This window comes from Azolla caroliniana, unplaced genomic scaffold, assembly GCF_043228905.1.
Source record: "Azolla caroliniana isolate FFs.n. ecotype wild unplaced genomic scaffold, voAzoCaro1.0.p SCAF_2, whole genome shotgun sequence".
NCBI classification, from domain to species: domain Eukaryota; kingdom Viridiplantae; phylum Streptophyta; class Polypodiopsida; order Salviniales; family Salviniaceae; genus Azolla; species Azolla caroliniana.
In genome coordinates this window covers 935065-952673 of record NW_028230437.1, presented here as the reverse complement: position 1 = coordinate 952673, position 17609 = coordinate 935065, and the positions used below count along the sequence as shown (strand labels likewise).

Here is a 17609-nt window from a genome sequence, read left to right as displayed (position 1 = left end):
GATAGTTTCCATGCTCCAACACTCCCGACTGTCGGATGGCTTCTGGGCAGAGGCTCTACTCACGGCAGTACACATAATCAATATGTCGCCAAGTAGACCTCTAGGACTTCAAATTCCTCAGGAACTATGGATCGGCAGTAAGCCGAATTACGACAAGCTGAGGATCTTCGGATGCGAGGCGTACGCCCTCATTCCGAAAGATGATCGCCGAAAACTTGCACCTCGGTCCAGGAAATGCATTTTCCTTGGATATGGATCAGACGGCGAAATGGGATATCGACTCTGGGACCCCGAACGCAGACAAATCGTTCGAAGTTCGGACGTTGTGTTCAACGAGTCGGCTATGAATCCATCAGTCGAAAAACCGATCGAAGTCCGAAGGGTAACATTCTCCGATGTGCCGACCCTTCAAGAAGGCCCCGCTCTCAACACACGGTCAGCTTCACGGGTAGCTGAACCTTACACTACCGACTCGGACAACTCTGACTCGGCACAGCCGAATGATTCGGTTTCGGACCATCCGACCTCGATACCCGATGCGACCAGTCCAATCATACCTCGACGATCCGAGAGACTGTCGCAACCTCCGGAGAGGTATTCTCCTGGAATTTTCTTCACCGACGCCGGCGAACCGACGTCTTACAAAGAAGCATCGACATCTGTCGATTCAACCACCTGGCATCTGGCGATGGAGTCGGAAATGCACTCCATCCGGGCAAACAAGACTTGGGATATGGTCGAATTACCTAGGAACCGACGTGCTCTTCCTTGCAAGTGGGTTTATCGACTAAAAGAGACGTATGATTCGACCACCCCAAAGTACAAGGCCAGATTAGTTGCGAAGGGCTTCCGACAAGAATATGGCGTCGACTTCGACGAGATTTTTTCACCAGTGGTGAAAATGACAACCCTTCGTTTCCTACTCGGCGTAGTGGCAGCCGACAACTTGGAGCTGATTCAGCTAGATGTCAAAACAGCCTTCCTCCATGGTGATCTTGAAGAGGAAATTTATATGGAGCAGCCAAAAGGCTTCGTGGCAACTGGCCAAGAACATCTAGTCTGCCGACTCAGGAAGAGTCTATACGGCCTCAAACAGGCACCACGACAATGGTACAAGAAGTTCGACGACTTCATCCAATCGATCGGCTTCTCCAAAAGCGATGAGGACCATTGTCTCTTCACCAACACAGCTCAAGATGGATCACCCATCTTCCTCATCATTTACGTGGACGACATGCTAATTTCTGGACGCCACGCGGGCGAACTTGCCGATCTCGTTCGGCAACTGCGGTTGAAGTTTGCCATGAAGGACCTCGGTCCGGCACGACACATCCTTGGCATGAAGATCAGTCGGCATCGCGATAAACGACATCTTTTTTTGTCTCAGACCGACTATATCGGACGTGTCTTGGAACGCTTCAACATGCAATCAGCCAAATCTGCTTCAACCCCGCTCCCCATGAATCTTCGGCTCTCTCAGCGAGACTGCCCGACATCCGGTTCGGAGGGGGAAGATATGAAGTCGGTACCGTATGCACCGGCAGTCGGCTCCCTTATGTACCTGATGGTCGCGACACGGCCTGATATTTCTCACGCCGTAGGAGTCGTTAGCAGATTTATGCACAATCCTGGCCGATCGCATTGGAACGCAGTCAAGCATGTGTTCAGATATCTGGCTGGCACAAAAGACCACAGCATTCTTTTCGGTCCGAACCGAACCTCAGGCGTAGTCGGTTACACCGACTCGGATTTCGCCGGCTGTATAGACAGTCGGAAATCAACAACCGGATACTGCTTCAAATTCGGCAATGGAGCAATCTCGTGGAAGTCGAAACTTCAGGAGTGCACAGCGACCTCAACGACCGAAGCAGAATATGTAGCTGCGTCCGACGCAGCAAAAGAAGCTTTGTGGCTCGGTCGGCTGGCGCACACGTTTCGACAAGTCGACCATGACTCAGCTCCAGTTGTCTACAGCGACAGTCAAGGTGCTGTTGCCTTGTCGAAAAATCCGGTTCACCACAACGCCTCCAAACATATCGATGTTCGATATCACTTCGTTCGGGACTGCGTCATTTCAGGGAAAATCGGTCTAGAGAAAATATCCACAACCGACAATGTCGCAGATGGAATGACCAAGTGTCTTTCGGCAGACCGTTTTCGGTCTCTTCGGCATCAGATGGGCGTAACGACAAACCAGTCCGGTTAGAGCCGGACACAGAGCAGGATGGTTCCCGACAACTTACATCAGTTGCTTAATGATCGGCTTCAACTGTTCCGACCCGACCAGTTCGGTCTTCTGCCTTCGGACCCTGCCGACTCGAACAAAGCTGATATGTCCGAGAACCTAAGTCTATACCTGTAATCTAAGATAACCCATGTATACGCCCATTACGGGGGAGTGTCGAATACATGTGTATAATGGACGTATTCACACTATCCCGTTTTGGCCATTTATGTAATTAGCATAAAGGGTAGTTGCCCTAAGTCGGTCACTATATATAGTGACCTTGTAACCTTTTTGTAAGGTTGGGTGTTGTATTATTGCTTTGTGGAATAAAGAGTCTTTTGTGCCTCTCTCTCTCTCTCTCTCTCTGTGCAACGACCTAGAAACTGTCATACGCAGGTATTCAACAGCAATCGAATGCTTCTTGATCTTCCGCATTGACGACCTTGTCCCCAACAATTAGTACTAAGAACAGCAGTACTATTAGTACTAAGACGACGAGACTGCGTAAGATTCCCGAGAGAGGAAGTGAGAAGAGGAGAGAGAGAGAGATAGCGAGAATGAGAGAGAGAGAGAGATGATGACAGCAGCTATATATTATGTGAAAAGATAAGTACAAGCGGCTAAGAGGCTTAAGACTGGCGTTGAACCAATTTGGTTCAAAACAATGCCTTGTGCCTCCTTTTATAGTGTTTTTAGGAATAATCCTGAAGCTTCTAGAATGTTCCAGAGAGATCTGGAATATACATCAATTTTCTATGATAAAGTATAAATGAAAATAATATCCTACAAAATACAATTCATAATCTAATGGTAAGAGCTCGACCCATGTAGCATAAAGTCATGGGTTCGAGTCTTGCCATGACACTATCTCCCCCTTAAAGACGACGAGTAGAACGAGTCGGCGCTAATTGCGGACGGGGTTTGTCCGGATACTTTCGGTGGAAATCAGCAAGAAGATCTTGTGCATTGGCAACATTCTCGACGGGTTCCCAAGTACGTTCGCTCGGACTATAACCAAGCCAATCGACCAAGTAATAAAGTTTGTTGCGAACAAGTTTGGAATCGAGGATGGCATCAACTTCATATTCCGGGCCGGCGTCCAACTCCAGCGGGGGCGGCGGTGGTGTCACACGATCGGGAATGGTGTTTGCTTTATAAGGTTCAAGAAGAGAACAATGAAAAACCGGATGTATCTGAAGCTGCGGAGGGAGATCCAGGCGGAAGGTGACATCATTAATCTTCCCCGTAATACGGAAAGGACCGAGTCGTCGATAATCCAACTTGTCGCACGGTCGAGTAGTCTTGATGTGACGACGTAAGAGCCATACTCGATCTCCGATGGCAAAAGAGGAGGGAAACCGATGACGATCCGCATAAGTCTTCTGTGTGTGTTGAGCATGACGAAGGTGAGTAGAGAGATCCATCTGGATCTTGCGTAGCCTCTCCAAATGGTCCTCGGCACGAGGGTTGGTAGGTAGCTCCGGAGTGTCGATCACCGACCAGCGAGGATGGAAACCGGTATAAGCGAGAAATGGGGAGACCCGAGTCGAGGAGTGAATAGCATTATTATACGCACACTCCGCAAAGTGGAGAATCTCGGCCCAATCGTCCTGTTGATAACTCAGGAAACACCAGAGATATTGCTCCAACGTTTGGTTTGTTCGTTCCGCCTGTCCGTCAGTTTGAGGATGGTAGCCGGAGGAGAGGTTGCAGGAGACCTTGAGCATCCTAAAGAGATGCTGCCAAAATTTGGAGACAAATTGCGGGCCTCGGTCACTGATAATACTGTCTGGTAGGCCATGATGCCGAAATACCTCACGCATAACAAGAGCGGCGGTTTCCTCGCTAGTGATGGCTTTAGTACATGGCACAAAATGTGCCATCTTCGTATATCGATCGACGACGGTTAGGATAGCATCAAACCCCTTCGAGACCGGCAGATCTGTAATAAAATCAAGACAAATAGACTGCCATGGCTTACTTGGAATTGGTAAAGGTTCCAACAAGCCATATGGATGGTGTCGTGGCATCTTTGCTCGGCAGCAAGCATCACAGGTCCGAACGTAGTCGTCGACAAAACGGCGCATGTGGGGCCACCAAAAAGATTGTTGCACTAACTCCAACGTCTTGGTACTACCGAAATGTCCCGCCGTATGGGTGTCGTGACAATGTTGGACGATTTGAAGGCGACAGGAGCAATCAGGGACATATACGCGCTTTTTAAAGAATAACAAACCATCATGATATTCGAATTGTCGGTAGTCAATACCTGGTTGTTGAGACTGAGAACAGGATGCCCGAGAAGTATCAATGTGCGCCAGGATGTCTTGAGCAAAACTATCCGTCTTCAAGGTTGCACGTATGTCATCGGTAATCCGTGAATCCATCGGGGTGTGAAAAATCCGCGTCGTGTGCAATCGTGTTGGTCCCAAGATTACTTGCTTTTGATTATCAAATGTTGCGTCACCAGGACGAGGTGCAGGATATGAACGCCGTGATAGTGCATCTGCTTTTCCTTGCTGCTTCCCCGGTCGATATGTGATTTCGAAGTTGAAACGCGTGAGGAATTGCGCCCACCGAGCTTGCTGTCGATTTAGTACGCGAGCGTTCTGAAAATAAGCAAGATTTTTATGATCGCTAAAGACAATGACCTAATGTGGAGAGCCCTCTAAGAAATGCCGCCATTGTACAAATGAATCCACGATGGCTAATAACTCCTTGTCATGTATTTCGTAGTTGATTTCTGCGACATTGAATTTGCGCGAATGGAAAGCCACCGGATGCAACTCTTCTTTATCGCCTTGTTGAGAAAGGATGCTACCGAGGGCAAAATCTGATGCGTCGGCCTCCATGATGAATGGTTTGCTTGTATCCACATGAGCTAGAATCGGTGCTGATGTAAAGGCTTTCTTAAGATGCCGAAAAGCCATATCTGCTTCGATGGACCAAAGAAATGCTTGGCCCTTCTTCGTAAGTTGTGTGAGAGGTAAAATAATCTTCGAGTAATCCTGTATAAACTTACGGTAGAAGTTAGCAAAGCCTAGAAAACATTGTACATCTCGTACCGACCGTGGAATTTGCCACTCTAGTACAGTTTGGATTTTAGCTGGATCCATGGCGATGCCCTTTGAGGAGATGACGTAGCCTAGAAATTCCACTTGCTTGCAGTCAAAGCTACATTTCTCTAGCTTGGCATAAAGACCATTCTCGCGGAGTCGCTTTAGTACTAATAGTACATGAGAATCGTGCTCTTCCTGGGTCTTCGAATAAATCAACAAATCATCCAGATAAATGATCAAACAGATATCCAAGAGGTCTCTGAATATATCATTTGCCATGTGTTGGAAGACTGCAGGTGCATTGGTTAGGCCAAACGGCATAACAGTATACTCGAAATGCCCATACCGTGTGCGAAAAGCGGTCTTCCACTCATCTCCCGGTCGGATCCGCACGAGATTATACGCTCCTCGTAGGTCGATTTTAGTAAAAAACTTGGCACCATTAACTCACTCTAAAAGACTTGATATAAGAGGAAGTGCATACCTATTCCGGATGGTGACTTTATTCAATCTGCGGTAATCAACGACAAGACGAAGTGAGCCATCTTTCTTCTTGACAAAGAAGATGGGTGCACCGGCCGGAGATTTCGAATGACGGATGAACCCGCTTGCCAAGTTCTCCTCTATGTAGGCTCGAAGGACTTCTAACTCGGTGGGTGACAAGTTGTAAATTGGTCCCCATGGTGGCTCGGTTCCTGGTTGTAAATCGATGGGATAGTCATAGGGACGGTGATGAGGAAGGGTACCGGCTTTTACCTTGTCAAATACATCGGCATAAGGATGATATTTTGCCGGAAGTTGTATTGAGGAGTCCTTCTTAATAGTGCTAGAAGGATGTACTGATATGGCAAATAGGAACATTGCCTCCTTGGGTCCTTCTTCGCGTAGTTGATGGAGTGAAATGGTCGAAACTCGGTGAGTTGATTCTTGGGGTGGTCGATATCGGACTTCTCTTGTTCTCCAATCTATGGCTGGATTATGTAATTCAAGCCAAGGTAATCCTAGGACAATGGGATGCTCTGGACTACTAATTATATTAAATGATATTATACACACAAAACTACCTAGGACAACTTGAATGGGTTCTGATTCTTCTACAATATTCCCGGAAGCAATGGGACGACCATCAATGACCACTACAGATGCGGGACAAGGAAGTTTTCTTAAGGATATCTGAGAAGCTTGGGCAAAATTTCGATCCATGAAACAGGAATTAGCTCCGGAATCTAAAAGTGCTAGGATGGGTATTGGGGGAGTACTTTTAGTACTAACAATGACTTGGGCTAGGAACACATTGCTAACTTGCTTGGAAGGAATGGAACCACTAATGGGCTGTACAGATCTAGGGCTGTTGTCCAACCAAATGGCTCCTATTTTGGCTGGACTCAATCGTTTAACTCTTCATCTAATTGACTAAGGATTTCAAATTTATTTGAGATAATTGGGCTATTAGTACTATGAATACTATCTGACACTCTATTAGTACTATTAATACTATCAGACACTCCGAAGGGAAGAATTGACTCGGGTTTAGTACAGGCGACGATTTGATTTACCTGTCTTCTTGGCCTATGGGGACAATTGATGGCGATATGTCCTGGTCCACCGCAATAAAGACATAATCGATTGGCACGTCGTCGTTGCTTTTCTTCTTCCGATAACGGGCCGCGTCGACGCATGGTATCGATCTCCATCGGTGTCGAAGTATTTGCTTGAGGTATGTCTCGTGCAAACGGTTTAGCCGCGACTGCGGCGTAAGTGGGCTCTGGCCTAGAGCGTGGTATCTGTAATTGACGTTCTGAACGTCGTTCAAAAAGGCGGTTCTCACATCGAACTGCTCGACTGATTGCCTCCGTAAGAGACTTTGGTTCTTCGGGGAAAGTTAGAAGTAGATCTTTGACATCGTTTCGCAAGCCATAGCGAAACTGCTCCATTAGTGCTTGATCATCCCAGGGTATATCTGAAGCAAGTAGGCGGAAATCCGCCGCGTAGGCAGAGGCTGGACGATCGCCTTGACGCAATCGCCGGATCTTGTTGATCGTCGTCCTGATGTTGTCGGTGTCTCCAAAGCAGGCTTTAAACTCACCAATAAAATCTTCAAAGTTATTAAGTAAGGGTGATTGTTTTTCTAGAAGCGGAGCAAACCATGCCAAGGCTGAGCCGCTAAGTAGCGTGCCTATTAGGCCGACTCGAGATGCATCAGTGGGATATCGGGAAGGATGCATCTGGATGACTAAGCGTACCTGATTAAGGAATCCCCGGAATTGCGAACGCGTTCCATCAAATTTCACAGGAAGTCCAATTTGGGCTCTTTATGAAATCCTTGGGGACTGGATCCTTGTTGTTGCAACGCTGCTTCGAGTTGTTGTACCCGTAACGCTAACTCCCCATGTTGTTGTTGCGTTTGTTGTTTTTCTAGAGCGATTTGTTGCAGATCCCCTATCAGCCGTTGGTTTTCTTGTTCCAGGGCAACAAACTTTTCTTTTAGGCACTGTAGCTCGGAGAAAACGGATTGGTATTCTTGGGCGCTAACAGTAGCCATAGTATAGGGAAAAGGGTAGGAGGATGAGGGAGAGTGACAAGTAGGCTAGAGGAACAAATTGGTTCAAACTGTCAGGAATAGTACTAAAACAGAGATGGAATTAGTACTAAGAACAGCAGTACTATTAGTACTAAGAGGACGGGACTGCGTAAGATTCCCGAGAGAGGAAGTGAGAAGAGGAGAGAGAGAGAGATAGCGAGAATGAGAGAGAGAGAGAGATGATGACAGCAACTATATGTTATGTGAAAAGATAAGTACAAGCGGCTAAGAGGCTTAAGACTGGCGTTGAACCAATTTGGTTCAAAACAATGCCTTGTGCCTCCTTTTATAGTGTTTTTAGGAATAATCCTGAAGCTTCTAGAATGTTCCAGAGAGATCTGGAATATACATCAATTTTCTATGATAAAGTATAAATGAAAATAATATCCTACAAAATACAATTCATAATCTAATGGTAAGAGCTCGACCCATGTAGCATAAAGTCATGGGTTCGAGTCTTGCCATGACATGTACTAATTGTTGCATTGGTGAGAGGTGAAATTCCAAACCTTCTAAGTTAATCTTCAATAGATAAACATGGTAATGAATCTCTCTCTCTCTCTCTCTCTCATATGAAGGTGTGGCTCCTATGGTTGAGAAAATTGAAACTCCATGCACTACATGTATCGATATTGATGATGTCAATAAGGGAATAAAGAAGATGGCAAGTGGGAAAGCAACAGATTCAAACTACGTCTCAAGTGAGCTTTTAAAATGGACAATGCCACACACTCGTCATTGGATAATGACAATTTTAGAGCAAGCTATAAAACAAGGATTTCCAAATGATTGGCTTATGAATTGGATTAAACCAATATTTAAAGGCGGCGATAAGAATCAAGTAGCAAATTATCGTACAATAATGGTGAGCTCAACTATTGCTAAATTACATAGTACTATTATGGAGCAAAAGATAAGCACATGGGCTAAGAGTACAAGCAAAAGAGCACTTGGGCAAGCCGGATTTAGACCAAAACACTCCACCATGGATCGTTTGGTCACATTAAGAGTAATCATGGAAGAGAGTTGACTACAAGGAAAAACACTTTATTGTTGTTTTGTTGATTTCAAGAAAGCTTTTGATACCGTACCACGAAGTGAGCTTTGGAATCGAATGGTAGACATTGACATGCCATTAGAGTATCGAGTTGCGGTTGCACGCCTATATGAACAAGTTAAATGCCAACTAAAAATGGATAGTGGATTCTCAAAGAGCTTTTTAAGTAACACGGGGGTCAAGCAAGGATGTCCACTATCACCCACACTCTTTGGCTTATGTATTGATAAATTAGAAGAAGTGGTGAATAAGGTTGCAAGAGAAGAAGGATTGAATGGCCCCAATTTGATGCAACATGTTATCTTATTGCTTTTATATGCAGATGATGTGGTACTCTTCTCATATGATGTTGTTGGTATGCAACATTTACTTGGGGTATTAGAAGAATTTTGCCATATTAGTGGACTAGCAGTGAATGTGGAGAAAACAAAAATGATGGTAGTGCAAACCATCCAACCTCATCATTACCCTATGCTCACATACAAAGGTGAACATATACAAATTGTTCAAAGCTTTAAATATCTTGGTATTGATGTACCCGCCGCAAATAAATGGAGTGCATGCTTTGATTCTAGACTTCAAGCCGGTTGGAAAGCATATTACCTTTTGGAGAACCAATGCAACCAAAGTGATACTTGTGGATGGGAAGTAAAATTAATGTTGTTCAATGCCATGGTAACTCAAGTATTGCTTTATGGAGTAGAAGTATGGGGTGACACCATCTCTCTTAATGCATGGAACGAGATTGAGAAAATTCAAAAGATGTTTTTAAGGAGGCAATTAGGAGTTAAATGCACTACCTCTTACAAGGTTATGCTCTTGGAAACGGGTGTTCGACCCATAGAACTATTGGCACTCCAAAGAGTATGTAAATACATTACAAAAGTCAAGAATATGCCGAATCATCAATTACCACATCTTTCTTGGGATGTTGGATGTAAGCTACGAAAGAATCATAAAAGTAAGATTCTCTCATCTGGTTGGGTTGTTGACATAAAGAAATGGTTTAGAAGATGGGGTGTGGATGATCTTTTAGAGCTTTCAGGCAATGCTATGCAATATGTAATGATTGAGGAAAGGTTGGTGGAATCATTAAGGATGAAGTGGGAGGATGCTAAGAGGACAAAGCTAGAATACTACATTGCGAATGTCAACCCTGAATGTTGGTCTCAATATAAAGCAAGAATGTCTATTGATCGTATCCAACCTTATCTCATTACCAATATGAGTAGCAATGCTCGTAGAGCCCTTACACTACTTCGCACTCGATCTCACAAGTTAGGTATTGAAGTTGCATCATGGTATCAAAATGTAACGAATTTGAAGACATGTAAAGTATGCAATGAAGGCATGGTAGAGGATGAATGTCACTTGCTCTTCACATGCTCGACATATAGTGCAATTCATTCAAGATATCTTGACATACTAAGACGGAGTGATAACTTAAGATCCATACTTAAGACACCACCTAGAAGGTTGAGCTCATATGTGTATGCTTTTATTAGCACATAGAGACTTTGTGCTTCAACCTATGAATACCCCTTCTTAGGAAGGAGACATATATCAAGAACACATGTATACTCTGGTTCCATAGGTCAAAATTGGCCTCTTTATGGACGATAAAAATTCTAATTCTAATTCTAATAGTTCACAAATTGGTCTCCCATGGACATTATATATATATATATCTCTTCATTTTTCATAAATAATGTCTTTCATTACAAAAGAAAACATCACCATGACAAACTTATTACAAACTTCATAACTCTAGGGATCCAAATACTACAAACTCAATCCCACTCTACACACCCATTCGGATTACGAATATGATGACATGTCACCTTGCATAATTGGCTCTCTTCATGGTTAAGATTTCATGACTTCTCTAACATTGTTCATTGCATCATGGTTGGATGTATGTAGAATATACCTTCACTTTTGATTCACAAGTTGGCATAAGAAAATATGTTGTGAAATTAAAAGGTTTTTTTTTGTGGTAATTTTGTGCAGTTTATGAGTGCTCAACATCATGTCATGCCTATAGATCGATTGAGACATTTATGTCCTCAATATCAGTGGGCCAAGGATTCGAGATTGGTGTATAGTTGTAGGTCACCCTTGAGCGACTAGCTTAACTAACCTTATTAATAAATAGAAGATAATGAAAATAGTCACAAAAGAAGGTTAAATAACTTAACGCTACTTATTATCAAAGATGTTTTAGTATGCATACAATAGTTAAGTGATTAAGATCGACTAGTGATAGCTCATTAACCCTAATTACCCTTAAGCTCCAATGGAAGGTTAAGGGGAGTGAGTGAGATCTCTATTACACTAAGTCACAGGAGAAATGGAGAAGAGCTACAATGGTTACTAAAGGGTGACTATGTAACTTTTTACAATGGGGTTGGGTTCCTTTCAAGTTAGGTTATTGCCTGTTGGCTAAAAGCTTCCTACTGAGATTTACATTATCCCCTTTTTCCTGTTGTCTTCTTGAGCCTTCATGCACTTTGTTGGTGTCGTAGTTTTCACCACTCATGTCTCAGGTGACAAATGCTTAACATTCCCCCAAACTAATGAATGCACAACACCAAGGGTGCAATGTAGTGGGAGGATGTGGTCATTTGATGGAGACGGAGGAGGACAAAGTGTGATGGGTCGAGTGGATGATCTAGAGGGTGGCGTCACGTGTGGACAATGATGGAGGCGGAGGCGTTGGATGTAGAGGGGGAGGGCATATATATATTTGCATTTAAGTGGTTGTGGTTGTGAATAACTCTTTGAAGTTGGATGTTAGCTAGGTAGACATGACGTAGCTAGCAAAGAATGAGGGGGTTGTTCTGCTAAAACTAATATAATAGGGTGTGAAGTTACAATTGTTGATTCCATCTATGGTGAAATCGGTGAACGTATGATAACATAGGAAACAAGATCGATTGAATAATTTTTATTCTAACATGAAAGGGCCATACATAAATCGGTTCGTAACGTGTTTTGATATCCATTCTATTTGCTCCAACAATGATGAAAGTCGTCCTTCGTTGATAAAGTTATCAATCGATCCAGCCAGGACATTATTATTTGCATATGAACTACGAAAGGAGTTTCTAGCAGGTGCATGGGGGGAGGGGGGGTGTCTTTCCTACCACCTTCATAGAAGAGCTTCTCTCTCTCTCTCTCTCTCTCATGGTCAAATTGTCAATGCCGATCCAAACCCCATAAGGATCAGATTTTCAGATTCGGAGGTTGTGGTTGCCACCAAAGTACTTAGGAAATAAAAACCGTATCATATATATACATATACATATATATACGATCGGAGGCTTCGGTTGCCACCAAAGTTACTCGAGGAAAGAAAAACCCTATCACATATACATATATGTATGTATGCATACGCACATATATGTATAATAATAACATCATTTTCCTTTTAAGTTAATTGACCTCTTCTTCTTCTTCTTATTGCGCGCCTTTTTTTTTGGTCTATTTTTGTGTAGCGTGTGTTTGTTTGTTTGTTTGCTTGCTTGCTTGTGAGTGAGTGTGTTGCTGTTGTATTGATTTGTTTTAAAACAGCAAAAAGCAAATAAAAGCTTTTCATTTGCGTGTCTGTTATGTATGTATATTATCAGATCTCGTTTCTCGTTAATATTTCAAAACCCTAACTAAGTTTTAAATAGCAGCTCTCTCCCTCCATCGCCTGCAAAAACAGACCTGCAGGAACGAGCAACGGCTCCAAGGTCGACGAGAAGACACAGGCAAGGGACAAGGAGACGTAAGCAGTGCGGTGTAAGTAAAGGAGCTGCTTGTCTCTTCAGCCATGGCTTGCGAAGAAGAAGAAGAGAAGAAGGAGTGGGGTGAGGTCCTCATGTGTGGGAGCACAGGTTGGGATTCGGTCGGGCGAAGCAGGTCTCTGGAGGGATTTGCATTGCTGCCCTCTCCTGCTCGCCTCCGTCCCCTCGTCGGTGTCCCGATTACCTTCGTAGCTTCTGGATCAGGTCAGCTATCCGACATTTCCCTCTAATTATCTGATTAAAGCATGTATATATGTTCGTCTTCTTCTCGTTCACTTTTTCCTGCACACAAACGCAGTCTTCGACGTTTAGGTTATTTAGGGCTTTGAAGTTAGGTTGTATAGGGGTTTGTCCGGAATTTTGGTTTTGGGGGCTACGGTTGTATTTAAAGCTTGGTTTTAACTTTAAAACTTAGGGCTAGGTTTTAGGGATCAGCCTGGTTTTAATGTTAGGGTTAGGGTTTGGCTCTTACTTCCTTGCAATCGCATTCCTGATGGTCACATGAACTATGTATTCATCAATATGAAAAACAATAACGTTTAAGAACTCTCTTACAAGTAACGCTATAACTAAAGCTTATCTTTCATTTTGTTTAAGAAGTTCCCTCGTCCCCTGAAAAAATGTATGCATATGTATATATATATGCGTGTTTGTGAAAATAAATTTTGTTGATGTTTGGAATACTGCTCCCAAATTGTGGTGCGTGATTGAATGGCAGGATTGTCCTTAAAAAAAAACAATAGTGGCGAGTTAGTAGCTTACAGCTCAAATTGTTGTGTATGTTTCTTGAAGGTCATATTTATTACAACTTTATCCTTCATATACAAACTGAAATTGATGCTACTAGGTAAATCAGTAAAGAGAAACAGTTCACAAGGGTAAAAAAATTTGAACAAATTCAGTGAAAATGATATGATACATACGTGAGGGTCAAGACAAGTGGCGAGTCTCCCAAATATTTCACTTTTTCTTTAGTTGATGTATTTATAAAAATTTTCCATTAGACAGTCGGTTTGCATGGTATACAGTAGCATCAAGTCCGAAGGTAAATGTCTCATTTTTATAGAGAAAATGACCTTAAACCATTTGTTTCTTCAAATGCTTGAACTTTTTAGAGCATATCTTTGCCTCTTGGCATGTTAGAAATTTTAATGGAAGTTTGCTAAATTGCAGCGTCTTGTCACTGTATTGCTTTGGATGTGGATGGCCGATGCTTTACATGGGGAAGGAATGAGGTAACGTGTTGCTTATACTGGCATTTCTAGAGTGGAAAACTAGGAAATAATGACTCATGCAGTCTAAATTAGCAGAAGGGGCAATTAGGACATGGTGATTTTGGAACGAGGGACTTACCAATGATAGTTGCGTCTCTGGCGAAGTGAGTAAATGTTTGTTAGCATATGTATATTAATGAGTTTAGTGGTCCCATGGGAATTCTTATTGTGGTTTAACGCAGGTATAAAGTTGTAAAAGCAGGAGCTGGGAAGAACCATTCTGTAATAATAACCGATGAGGGTGATTCTTTAGCTTTTGGATGCAACAAACATGGACAGCTTGGATCTGGATCTTTAAAAAACGGTACAATCTTGGTCTTTTCTAAACCTAAACTCTGATTAAGTATAGACGATAGTCCTGATATTGAAGTCTAGTGTTCAATAACAGAGGCAGAAAGCTTACCAGTGAAGTGTTCAGTTACCAAGGCAACTCATGTTGCATGTGGTTCAGATTTCACTGTTTGGCTTTCATCCATTCCAGGAGCAACTATCTTGTACGGTGCATTGTGAATTTGGTGATTTCTCGTCAAGAAGATAGGTAATATTTAAAGAAAACTGAATGTAATATTGAATGCAGAAGTGCAGGCTTGCCTCAATATGGACAACTTGGCCATGGATCGGATAATCAGGTGAATGTTAGCTAATATTTTCAGAATAATGCTCATAGGAGTTTTGACTGTAGTTCTTGACCACTCTCATGTTATACTTTTGAAGTCTTCACCATCATCAGTTTGCTGTTTCATTCTTTTCAACCTTGTATATTTATGTCTTTATATGCAGTTGTTGTGCTTCATATTATATAAATTTACGAGCACCAAAAAATCATAATGTTTAAAGTATACAATAATTGAAGCTCTAAGCTTTCAATGAAACAAGTCAAGCATGGGCAACATAACGGAGTTTCAATTAAACTTCATGTATTCGAACTACAATGAGGTAAATGTTTTCTAGGAGCTCTACAAGAGTGAATAATTGCTTGATATAAAAATAAATGATTTAGACTTGAAACTGGGGGGGCTATGTACTCAGGAAAATATGGCACTTTATCGTGTAGCCTGACTGATAAGTTGCGGAACCAACCTCTATAGGTATAAAGGCCATGCTAGCAACCCCCTTTCATCATTAGTGTGAAGGAATGTTGCATTTATGCTGTTTATTTGTGGTGTCTCTATACCACGTTTCATGAGAACACATTCAAACTAACTACAGAATTGGTTATTTATAGACATATATAGGAAATTTCTTGGTTCTAAATTTCAATATAATGTTGAATATTCTTGCCAGTACAATGCTAGGGATAGCTCTGTGAAAATTGTATTTGAGCCTCAGCCTCGACCAAAAGCCATAGCAACGCTTACAGAAAAAACTATTGTCAAAGTTGCATGTGGAAACAATCACTCTGGTTGGTATCTTTCTGGCTGATACTTTACTAGAAGTCCTTAAGATATTGTGTCCTTTCCAATGACATATTGCATTATTTGTGTTGACATATTGCAGTTGCTGTTGATTCAAATGGCTTCGTTTACACGTATGCTCCTTCATTAAGCTTCTTGCTCTATGATTTCCTGTCCTTCTTTTTGGATTGGAGCCTAATGTTAGTATTTCCCATGTTAATCCGGCAACAGGTGGGGATTTGGAGGCTTTGGAAGGTGGAAAGAAGGATTTTGTGCAATGATTTTTTACAATGAAAGGAAGTAAATTACTGAACACAGAAGAATATTCTGATTTCATTTTGATGTATAAATTGGCTTATAGGCTTGGCCACAAAGAGCAGAAAGATGAGTTTAGTCCACGTGCGATAGAGCATTTTCAGCGGCAAAATGTGTTACCGCCCACAGCAATTATTGCAGCTGGCTCTGCATATTCAGCATGTACGGGTGTAGGCGGGCAGCTATACATGTGGGGAAGGGTGAAGACAACTGGAGACAGTTGGATGTATCCTAAACCTGTTTATGACATGAGGTGAGCACAGAGAATATTCTCATGTTAATTGTTCCTTGATAGTCAATAACTATATTTTGTTCTCATTATTCTGGTTTTTCTTTGTATCCCACATGAAAACAGTGGGTGGGCTCTTCATTGTATTGATTGTGGCGAGAAGACTACATTTGTTGGTGCTGAGACATCCTGCATAAGTTGGGGACAAGCCTTATATGGTGAACTTGGCTACGGCCCCACTGGTCCAAAGTATATGATCTTATACCCTTCTTGCACGTATGTTGATTCCAGTAGACTTGAGCTCTGGCCAACATTTTCTTCTTCTGTTTTTTGGCAGGTCATCAGCTAATCCTAAGAAAGTAGACACTTTAGAGGGCATGAATGTTTTCAGGTACATATTTACATCTAGAAGATACATTTAATCAATGCTATTGAAAAATGTTTGCGAGGGTATTTTGAGTCAAGTGTTGTGGGCGGAAATTGATATTTAATACCTTCCTGTTTGTGTGGCTAGTGTTGCTTGTGGGGTTGGGCATTCACTGATTGTCGTGAAAACAGAAGGATTCGAGGATCAAATTGAAAAGGTTTTATCTGTTTATTGCTGAAAAACATGAAGTTTGAATTGACTTAGACTAATTATGATCTGACTTTTGACAGCTTGAGGTCTTTGAAGGTAATCCGCTCCCTGAAGGTATGCCCTAGTTTTGTTGAACACATCTCAATTTAACCATTATGAAAATTGTTCTTCTCAATAGATCCCTATGACACTGCTTGAATGCTTTGCAGTTAAAAACAGTCTAATGCAGAAAGGAGCAGCAGAAGATTCAGATGGTGATGCTCTGGAGAAGGGTGCAGAAAATGGTGAAAAGAAACGCAGAGGGCGGCCCAAGAAAGCATCAGAAGCCCCTGCTAAAAAAAAGCCTCGAGGAAGACCCACGAAGAAAGATATAAAGAAAACTGACGATAGTGATGATGGTGATAGTGATAATGATGATGATGCAGTGGAGGATGATGATGCTGATAGTGATGCAAGTGATGGTAGTGAAGAACAACCATCACGTACAGGAGGAAAAGGCTCCCGTGGTCGAGGACATGGTCGTGGCCTTGGAAGAGGATCAGTTAGTAATGCAAAGAAAGGTGGGGCAAAACCCACTGAAAAGAAAGGCACTACGAGAGGACGGGGACGTCCTCGGAAAAATTCATAGATATTCTCACCCAATGCCAGACTTAGTCCTCGTGTAGCATATGACAACTTCTTGAGATGGCATAACTGTTTTGTTTATTAGGTTTGGCTTACATTAGAGCACTGCAACGGCTCGGGCCCAGCTTTCTCATATTTTGAAAGGTTATATGGCATATGCTTCACCATTTTCATACATGCAGCTATTGTGCATATAAGCAATGTTGTGCTGGTGCTGTCTGGTTTCATTTTCTTTACTATGAAATTGTTGTCAATGTTCATTTTATGTGCTGCATCAGCTCATACTATTGTTTTTGGCCAGGTTCGGTTTCAATGTCTTAACACGTACAAGAAGCTGTGACCTCATTTAGAATGCAAAGCTGATATTTTCTTACCATTAACGTATGGGAAAACGCTACCTTAGCATTACAAACAATTGGATGTATAGCTTATTTTATGAGGCAATGGAAGCCTATTTTAGTGTAGTTGCATTTCCATGTTA

At 42.4% G+C, this 17609-nt stretch overlaps 1 protein-coding gene across 1 annotated transcript; it reads left to right on the top strand.

Moving 5' to 3' along the window:
• Positions 1-12645: 12645 nt before the first annotated feature.
• LOC147866973 (Regulator of chromosome condensation (RCC1) family protein) lies at positions 12646-17343 on the top strand. Its single transcript, XM_087339761.1, has 15 exons — positions 12646-12919; positions 13889-13950; positions 14026-14093; positions 14172-14293; positions 14378-14483; positions 14567-14618; positions 15274-15391; positions 15487-15517; positions 15615-15638; positions 15745-15951; positions 16054-16176; positions 16265-16318; positions 16442-16511; positions 16585-16618; positions 16714-17343. Exons 1-15 carry the CDS (start codon positions 12742-12744, stop codon positions 17130-17132), a joined length of 1668 nt encoding a protein of 555 aa, XP_087195887.1. The 5' UTR covers positions 12646-12741; the 3' UTR covers positions 17133-17343.
• Positions 17344-17609: the final 266 nt, after the last annotated feature.

Excerpts from the sequence above, each read along its gene's own strand:
- LOC147866973 (XM_087339761.1), top strand. The coding sequence starts at position 12,742 with ATGGCTTGCGAAGAAGAAGAAGAGAAGAAGGAGTGGGGTGAGGTCCTC. Across the intron at positions 13,951-14,025 it reads TTACATGGGGAAGGAATGAG|AAGGGGCAATTAGGACATGG; the intron begins GTAACGTGTTGC and ends CTAAATTAGCAG. Across the intron at positions 14,094-14,171 it reads ATAGTTGCGTCTCTGGCGAA|GTATAAAGTTGTAAAAGCAG; the intron begins GTGAGTAAATGT and ends GGTTTAACGCAG.